The sequence below is a fragment of the Canis lupus genome, chromosome 14 (assembly GCF_011100685.1).
Source record: "Canis lupus familiaris isolate Mischka breed German Shepherd chromosome 14, alternate assembly UU_Cfam_GSD_1.0, whole genome shotgun sequence".
Lineage (NCBI taxonomy): Eukaryota > Metazoa > Chordata > Mammalia > Carnivora > Canidae > Canis > Canis lupus.
This window is the reverse complement of record NC_049235.1, coordinates 42091488-42101355: the sequence shown is the minus strand read 5'-3', so window position 1 is coordinate 42101355 and position 9868 is coordinate 42091488. Positions and strand designations below refer to the sequence as shown.

Here is a 9868-nt window from a genome sequence, read left to right as displayed (position 1 = left end):
AATCCACCCCCGCCCCCAGCCCGGCGGAGAGGGCCGACCCGTACAGCTGTTTCTAATCCGTACTTTTCTCACTCGGCGTCCCGGGCTCGGGCTGACCAGACGCGGAGCCACTTAGCGTTTCCTCCTCCCCCAGTCGGGGTCTGTCCTCCCTCCGCCGTCTCCTCTTTCTCCGCCTGCATCCCCGGGGGGCAGAGTGTGGGAAGAACGAATTTCCGCCCGGTTTGCCCGCCACTCGCCGACTTGGGTCCCTTCCGGACGCAGCCTGCGCACCCCCGGCTCCTCCCTCCGGCTGTTGCACCGAGGCCGCGCTCCGGGACCGGGACCGGGGTCCGGGGTCCGGGGTCCGGGGACCGGGAGGCGCGGGCTGCGGGCTGCGGGGGCCGAGCCGCCGGGGCGCCGCAGCCAAGCCGCGCCCCGAGGAGCTCTTGGAAGGGCTCCCGCCTGCAGCTGGGGAATCCGCTCGGCGGGGAGAATCCGTGCCAGGGAATCCAGCTCTCCGGACTCAAGCTGCAAACAAAAAGCTCAGGTCTGGCTCGCCCCCTCCGCCCCCCCGACGCACAGCCGGAGGAACAGTTTTGTGCAGAAATGCAACAAGTAGCACCCGGAGCTCCCGGAGCGCCCCGAGCCGCCTGACTTGGCCGGGCGAAGCCCGCCTGCGGAGACCCGGGCCAGCCACCGGACAAAGGGCGGAGGAGGGGCTGGACCGCGCTGCGGAGTCCGAAAGAGGCCATTCGGCGGCTCTGGCCAGGCCAAGGGGAATGCAGAGGAGACACGGAGCAGGCGGGCCAAGAGGACGCTTCGGCCGAAGCACGCAGGGCGGGCGGCGATGGGGGCTGCCCGCGCGGTGCGCTTCCTACTCGTGGTGTGCGGCTGCCTCGCGCTCCCGCCGCGGGCCCAGCCGGTGTGCCCCGAGCGCTGCGACTGCCAGCACCCCCAGCACCTCCTGTGCACCAACAGGGGGCTCCGCGCCGTGCCCAAGACCAGCTCGCTGCCGAGCCCCCAGGACGTGCTCACCTACAGCCTCGGCGGCAACTTCATAACCAACATCACGGCCTTCGACTTCCACCGTCTGGGGCAGCTCAGACGGCTGGACCTGCAGTACAACCAGATCCGTTCCCTGCACCCCAAGACCTTTGAGAAGCTCTCCCGGCTGGAGGAGCTGTACCTGGGCAACAACCTCCTGCAGGCGCTCGTCCCGGGCACGCTGGCCCCGCTGCGCAAGCTGCGCATCCTCTACGCCAACGGGAACGAGATCGGCCGCCTAAGCCGCGGCTCCTTCGAGGGCCTGGAGAGTCTGGTCAAGCTGCGGCTGGACGGGAACGCCCTGGGGGCGCTGCCGGACGCGGCCTTTGCCCCCCTGGGCAACTTGCTCTACCTACACCTGGAGTCCAACCGGATCCGCTTTCTGGGCAAGAACGCCTTCGCCCAGCTGGGCAAACTGCGCTTCCTCAACCTCTCCGCCAACGAGCTGCAGCCCTCCTTACGCCACGCAGCCACCTTCGCACCGCTGCGCTCCCTCTCCACGCTCATCCTCTCGGCCAACAGCCTGCAGCACCTGGGGCCGCGCGTCTTCCAGCACCTGCCGCGGCTGGGCCTACTGTCACTCAGGGGCAACCAGCTCACACACCTGGCGCCGGAGGCCTTTTGGGGCTTGGAGGCCCTGCGCGAGCTGCGCCTGGAGGGGAATCGGCTGAGCCAGCTGCCCGTGGCGCTGCTGGAGCCCCTGCACAGCCTGGAGGCGCTGGACCTTAGCGGGAACGCGCTGTCCGCCCTGCACCCCGCTATCTTTGGCCACCTGGGCCGGCTGCGCGAGCTCAGCCTGCGCGACAACGCGCTCAGCGCCCTCTCGGGGGACATCTTCGCCGCCAGCCCGGCCCTCTACCGGCTGGATCTAGACGGCAATGGCTGGACCTGCGACTGCCGTCTGCGCGGCCTGAAGCGCTGGATGGGCGACTGGCATTCTCAAGGCCGCCTCCTCACCGTCTTCGTGCAGTGTCGCCACCCCCCGGCCCTGCGGGGCAAGTACCTGGATTACCTGGATGACCAGCAGCTGCAGAACGGGTCTTGCGCAGATCCCTCTCCCTCAGTTTCCCCGACCGCCGAAGGCCGGGGGAGGCCCTTGCCCACCACCACCGGGGAGGCGGCGGCGCCCCCTGCAGGCGGCCTCTCGGAGGTGCTGCCGCGGCAGCCGCAGCCGCAGCCGCAGCCGCAGCAGCGCGGGCGGTTTCTGCCCGGGGGGGCCTGGGACGGGGCCGCCGGGGAGCTCCTGGGCAACCGCAGCGCTCTGAGGCTGAGCCGCCGGGGCCCGGGCCTCCAGCCGCCGGACCCCTCCGCCGCCGCCGCCGCCGCCGCCGCCGCCGCGGGCCCCGCGCCCCAGCCCCTGGACCTGCTCCAGAAGCCCGAGCGGGGCCCGCCGACTCCCGCCGAGGCCGCCCGCGCGGAGCCCAGCCCGACGGCCGCGCCCGCCTCTGGGCCACCGCCCGCGGGCGACCCCTGGCAGCGCGCGGCGAAGCAGCGCCTGGCCGCGCAGCCCCGGGAGAGCGCCGCCCCGTCCGACGGCGCGGCCGGGCCGCCGCCGCCGCCGCCGCTGGTGTCCGACCCGTGCGACTTCAACAAGTTCATCCTGTGCAACCTGACGGTGGAGGCGGTGGGCGCCGACAGCGCGTCGGTGCGCTGGGCCGTGCGCCAGCACCGCAGCCCCCCGCCGCTGGGCGGCGCGCGCTTCCGCCTGCTGTTCGACCGCTTTGGGCAGCAGCCCAAGTTCCACCGCTTCGTCTACCTGCCCGAGCGCAGCGACTCGGCCACGCTGCGCGAGCTGCGCGGGGACACCCCCTACCTGGTGTGCGTGGAGGGCGTCCTCGGCGGCCGCGTCTGCCCGGTGGCGCCCCGCGACCACTGCGCCGGGCTGGTCACCCTGCCGGAGCCCGGGGCCCGGGGCAGCGTGGACTACCAGCTGCTGACCTTGGTCTTGCTGGCGGTCAACGCGCTGCTGGTGCTCCTGGCGCTGGCGGCCTGGGCGTCGCGCTGGCTGCGCAGGAAGCTGCGGGCGAGGCGCAAGGCGGGCGCGCCGGTGCACGTCAGGCACATGTACTCCACCCGACGGCCGCTGCGCTCCATGGGCACCGGCGTGTCTGCGGACTTCTCCGGGTTCCAGTCGCACCGGCCGCGCGCCACCGTGTGTGCGCTCAGCGAGGCCGACCTCATCGAGTTCCCCTGCGACCGCTTCATGGACAGCGGCGGCGGCGGCACGGGGGGCAGCTTGAGGCGGGAGGACCATCTTCTGCAGCGATTTGCGGACTAGCTCCAGAGACTGCAGGGGGTGGGGGGCGGGGGGGAAGGGGGGTGCAGTGTGCAGACCCTCTCATTGCCCGGGGAGCCCCTCAGCCGACCTCAGGGGAAGATCTCATTTTATCAGAGCTTCTCCTCTTGTGCACTTGCCGGAGAGGCCCAAGGGGAAGCCGGTTTGGCACCCCCTCCCCCAATTTCCAGTACTCACTCGTGAAGTGCATGGGTGGTACTTGGCGGTCAAGGCCAAGAGTAGGGGACAAACGGATGGTACAGGCCAGAGGCGGGAAGCCTTCCTCTGCATGGAGACCTTGGATATGGCTTTTGTGGCTTTGCAGTGCAAGAACCTGGCCCCGTATGGCCAGGTAGAAAAGGGTGCTTTTGCCCTCCCCGGTATGGCCAGAAAGAGATTTGGGTGCATGCATTTTTTTTTTTTTGTTGTTCTGTTTGTTTGTTTGTTCAGTGTGAAATAGAAGAGTTTTGTCCTATTTAAGGGAAAAGGAACTTATTAGTGTTACAAAGGAGGCACTGGTCTGGTGGTCTCTGCCAAGAAGGTGGAGGCTGTAAACAGGTGGTAAAGTTTAACACGCTCGCCAAGGAACTCTTTCATGTTGGTTAATAGAACATTCAGGATAATTTAATGTTTAAATAATTAGAGACGCTGTTTTGGTTTGGTTTGGTTTGGTTTTCAACAATGTGAAGAGCTCTGACGTTTAACAAACTGACCATAAACTCAAGGACTATTTTAGTTGAGCTGAGCAGTTCAACTAGTATTTTTTTTTTTTTTTTAACATTAACACCACAAGAACATTTGCCGACCTTGGGGTTAACTGAGATTACCTACTTTCTCAGGAGAAGGCTGCGTGCCAGACTTCTCTGTCAGGGTTGCTCCTGTGGCTTTTTAATTTTATTTTTCTAAGCCCATATGTGGAAAAGGAAATTTCAGTGCCAGACTTGATAAAAGAATGTACGGTGTGCACAACAGATGACCGTGTAGGGAACAGCGGCCTCCCGGTTGGCCTAACCGCATCTCTGACACTGTGTCCAGGTTGGAATAAATGCGATGCGGTACTTCTCATGTTTTTATCAGTGATATGCGGTTGATTGTGCCCTGCTTCTCTTGAGTTGCACAGTTAAGTGATAAAGGCAGGGAAGCAAAAGGTGATAGTCAATTGACAGTGTAACGTTCAATCACATTAATGTGTTGTTACTCTATATGAAACAGGGGAGGAAATTATGGGGAAAAAATGTGAAAAGTGTACATCCGCGGTTGTTTGTTTCTACTAAAACCAGAAGATTGTTAGGCATACTTAAACCTCACTGTGAAATAATTATATATTTTGCAAGTTAATCCCCCCACTATGCAGTGTTTTACCATGTTACTAAATCTTATCTTTTAGTTAATAATTGCAGTATTTCCTTTAAATGTTTTTGTTTTAGATTTAGGATTAGGCTCCTTTATTTGCTCAGTGGTTTTCAACTATTTGGGACTCTTTGGTCCCCTGATATTTATGAAGTACATGTTTATCACTAAGTGTAGTGCTTTGGTTTACATTAATAATCTTGTGTGTGGTCTAAGAGAAGCAGTCACAGGGAAGATCTGCACGGTTATATTTCACCGTGGTTATGGATTTATTGGCAGTGGGGTGCCATGGAGGCTACTGCTATGGTGCAAAGGCTAACAGTGAATCTTCTGTTTCAGGCCTTAAGCCCCTGAGGGTCCTGATGACTCAGGGAATCTATCGTAGTCTGGGGGTCCTTCAACCCCAGTGCACTCCTTTTATGTTTGGCCTCCGTTGAGCCGAGCCTGCCTTTGCCCCAGCAGCTGAGCAGGGACCCAGGGCTCTAAACGAACGGATCTGTGTTTATGTTCAGATGAATAAATGTCCAGACCACTTACAGTACAGCTGCTTCTCTGGCAGTCTTATCTGTAGGGCCAAAACTTAATAAACCGCAGGAAATAGGCTGTCATTCTAAGTTTGCTGCCAGGGCTTGTGTCAGATCCCGAGCATCTTAGTACATGGGACAGGGGTCGCAGCTCATTCTTATTTGCAACCTTAGGTTATTTACTTACCCCTCTTGTGCTCCTGGTTTTGTTCATGTGTAGAGCAATGGCATCTTTTAGCTGTTCCTTTTGCACAGCGGTGTAATATTGAGCCCCATCGAAAGTCTGGGAAAAAAAAAAACCTCTGATTCTCCCCACCACCCACCCTTTTCAACCGCAGAACATCACTGAAAATACTTCACGGAAAGAAAAAAAAAAAAATACCCAGCAAAATCTATGTAAAAACATTTTGACTGGAAAGTCCTTTGGTGGGAAATGAATAAATGTTATACATTGTTATGTTCAGTTATGTCAATAAACCCACTTACTACTAGAGATGTTTTATTGTTGGAGTTTCCAAATGTCTTATACACTCGCATAATGATATGCTGTGCTTTTCTACAGCAGTTTTCATTGATGACAATGAAACATAAGCTTGAAACCTGTCTGTCCTCTTGCAGTGGTTTTTAATTGCATCTCTATGGGAGAGTATGGACTTTATTTTTCAGAGATAGTTAGGAGAGTTTATGCCCAAACAAACAATGAGATGACTCTAAAGGCAGATGGTGAGCCATGATAAGAAAATGCTGTTAAAATACCAGTGACAGCGAGATGATTGGGTCTCAGCCAACATCAGCTGTTTAAAAGAATCAGGACTTCTGACTCTCATGGTCAATAATAAGAAAGAGCTATCTTGGACTGGAGGTCATTTTTGCCATTACAAAGTTTATGAAAAGATAAGATTCCTAAAGAAAGAAAGAATAAACTTTGAATGAAGTAGGAGTGTTCAGTTAAAGCGCCATTGAAGCAGTCTGGAATGTGGTCAGATCCTCAGCTCAACCTGTAGGATTGTTACTGATTTCCTAAGACAGATCATTGCGCCATGCTGCCCGGTAATACCTGGCATGTGATCAGAGCACCTTCACTAATTTGCAAAAACCTAGTTTTCACCAGAGGTATAGCAATGTGGGCAGCTACTCTATATTAAGAAACCATCAAAATAGACACTGGATTACCTGGTGTTTGTGCTTAACCACTCCCCAATCTGCTTCTAAGACTTGGAAATAAGTGCCAGTGAAGCATTCTCATGCCAAAAATTTATTAAAAATCAAGACCATGACCCAGGGTTAAAACAGATTTCTACCCAGTGTTATACCTTTGCCATCCCAGAGAATGATAGCATTTGCTAAAGTTCAGTATGATTTTAAGGAAGCGATGAAAGTATTTCAGTCCTCAGGGATTGCATTCGCTCTGTTAACCTGACCTCTTTGTGCCTCAGTTTCCGCATTAAAATGGGAATCCCGAGTCCTGACTGTGGAGGACCATTTTGAGGAATAAATGAGTGAAAAAGCATTTGACAGCACCAGTTCCAAGGCAGATGTTCAATACATATTAGATGTGTTATTAGTAGCAGTATTTTGTGCACAGGGCAACAAATGGTAGGAGACTTTTTAGAAATGTCACGGACAAGGCATTTCTGCTTACGCCCTAACCAATCAGAAAATTCAAGATAATGAGATTCAGTGACCCCCCTCCCTTTGTTCTGGTTAGTTGAGGCTCCTGTGTAATTTAATGTGGAAGCATAGCTCTTGAAATACCTTCCCACTATTTTATTATGTTTTCCTCTTCCATTATTTTTAAAAAAGAAAAAATGAATATACTAGTATTTGAGCAAATTTTTCTACATTTATTAAACTCTTGGCATAAGCTCATTCATCTTTTAGATTGGAACTAAGGATGTATAAATGCTGTTGCTTCCCTTTCACTTTGTGATAGCATCCCCAAGTGTCCTTTGACTTAGTTTTCTTAAAGGGATACTTTGTATGAACAAATGCTTTTTTTCCCCCTTAGGTATTTCAGGTCACTTCATCCTTCTCAATCATGTGGCAAACAATATACTTTTCATTTTATATGGGAGACTAAGGTATTTGGAGATTATATTCACATTGATCACTGAAATAATTAGGGGGAAATGTAGCTTCCTGTTATCTGGTTGCTTTATCTTGGGACAGAAAACCCAAAAATGTCATTACAACCATTTGAGAGATTTTAAGCTACAAGTGGTGGGTGTTTCCTTATTGACACAGAAATGTGGCTTATAATCGGACTCTGAAATGGCATCAGATGCGAGACATAAATAAATTGTCATGTACCAGGATTTCAAGCAACAGCATCTCTTGGCTCTCACCCATAACTTTTTTTTCAAACTGACCAAAGCTTCAGACTGTTAGCTCTTTCTCCCTACTCTGTCCTCAACACCAGCTACCATTGAGAGTTGAATGTGTTTCTATTAATCAATTCTTATTCACACTTATGCTGTAGAAGATCACAGAAAACACTGAACGAACAAATACTGAACCATTGCTCTGAGGAGAAATTCAGGTTTGGGTGCCCGCAAGCATCTGGTCACATTTCCATCAACTGATCAATACATAACCTTTATTTTATGAGTGTTTCTGTTTAAAGACACCTTATTTAATAGATACTGTTGATTCATTAGCACTGAACTCATAGCCAACAGACCTGTAACTCATGCCTGAATGAAGTTTACCTTACACACCAGCTTTCTTTCTACAACACATCATTGCCATCCTTCACTGAGGAACTGTAGACGGCGCTTCGGCATTAGAGTTTGGGGGCTCCTTAAAATAGCAAATCACCAACAAAAAAAGCAAGAAACTGTAAGAAATGTGGCACTAAACAGTCTATGAGAGGGACACTTGTTTATAGAGGAGAGCTGAAACAAGAAGGTGACACATGGCCTCCTTCAGCCTCAGCTAGGAGCATGCATGGGTAACTCAAACTCCCCACGGCTCTGCATGTGTCCTGGAACGGCCAGGAATGTACTGCAGGGTATTGATTCTGGGCTTACACATAAATGTTGGTGAGTAGGAGAGTTCACAAATACATAATCTGCAAAAAATGATGATCAACTGTGCTTTTTATCTGCCCAGATCCTCCTCCTGTGACCCCACCTGTTTTATCAAAGCCATAAATTAATTATTCACTTCAAGCCTTGGCCAGTCTTTTGTCTTTTCAATGAATAACCACACCTAGTTGTATTGTTGGCGAAGGGGGCTCTGGCCCTGTGTGAAAGGGGAAGGTGGTGGGAAATTTTTTTCTTTTCAACAATTCTAGTTGAATATTTTCTAGCTATTCAGAGTGGTTTTTGTTCCCTTGCTATATGTGCACCATCTCTATTTCTTCTTTGGGTATACTTACACATTGAAAAGATAGCCATGTAGGTGTCTTACCTCTGCCCAGTCACTACTCCTGGTTTCTCAGGAAGGGCTCCACAGAGAAGAAATGGCTAAGTATTATCCCTAGACTGAGTATAATCCTGGGCTAAGTATAAACCTGACCCCCCCGCCTCCCCCCCCATTCTGTTTCCCCTTAACTGTGAAAGACTCTCCAACTCTGTGGCATTCTTCTTTGTGCCAAAGGAAAACATGGCTTCCTCTGAGAAGACAGTTTGCTTCTTGGAAGTTCTTATTTATGTACTCTTGCTGCCTTTACACACCTTGTTGGGTCATATACTTTTCCTATTTTTATTTTGATTGCTGAAACCATGCACACACAGCTTTTTGTTTGTTTTTACCTTGTGCTTGATTCTACTTAGGCTGTTCTTCCTTATATCTTGCTGGTATCACTCATTATTATTTTCTCTCTTTCTTGTTTGGTTCTTTAAACAAAACTTCTAATGTTATATAAGGCCAACAGACACATGAGGAGATACCCAACATCAGTCATCATCAGACATACGCAAAGCAAAACCACAATGACCTATATATCACCTCACACTGGCCAGAATGGCTAAAATTAAAAACAAAGAAACAATGTGTTGGCTAGGATGTAGAGAAAAAGGAACCTTCTTGCACTGTTGGTGGAAATGCAAACTGGTATAGCCACTGTGGAAAACAGTATGGAGGTTCCTCAAAAACTAAAACTAAAAATAAAACTACCCTATGATCCAGTCATCACACCACTGGGTGTTTACCCAAAAAATACAAAACCCCTAATTCCAAGGGATACATGCACTATGTTTATTTTATTTATGTTTATTGCAGCATTATATATAATAGCTAAATTATGGAAGCAGCCCAAATTTCCATCAATAGGTGAAGGACAAAGAAGTGGTATATAGATACAATGGAATATTATCAAGCCATAAAAAGGAATGACATCTTGCCATTTGCGACATGGAGGGAGCTAGAGAGTATTATGCTGAGCAAAACAAGTCAGTGAGAAAGAGACAAATATCGTACGATTTTACTCATATGTGGAATTTAAGAAACAAGACAAATGAGCAAGGGAAAGAAAAGAGAGAGAGACAAACCAAGAGACAGACTTAACTATAGAGAACAAACTGATGGTTACTAGTGGGGGGATGGGCGAAATAGGGGATGGAGATTAAAGAGTACATTGTCATGATAGAACAAAAGGAAAGAAACCCAAAACGAGATAACAAATATTTTTTAAAAATAACATAGGGGCACCTGGGTGGCTGAGCTAGTTGAGCATCTGACTTCAGCTCCGGTC

General features: G+C 51.4%; 1 protein-coding gene across 1 annotated transcript; it reads left to right on the top strand.

The window, feature by feature from the left end:
* Positions 1 to 428: 428 nt before the first annotated feature.
* TRIL (TLR4 interactor with leucine rich repeats) lies at positions 429 to 5665 on the top strand. Its single transcript, XM_038557204.1, has one exon. It carries the CDS (start codon positions 827 to 829, stop codon positions 3299 to 3301), a length of 2475 nt encoding a protein of 824 aa, XP_038413132.1. The 5' UTR covers positions 429 to 826; the 3' UTR covers positions 3302 to 5665.
* Positions 5666 to 9868: the final 4203 nt, after the last annotated feature.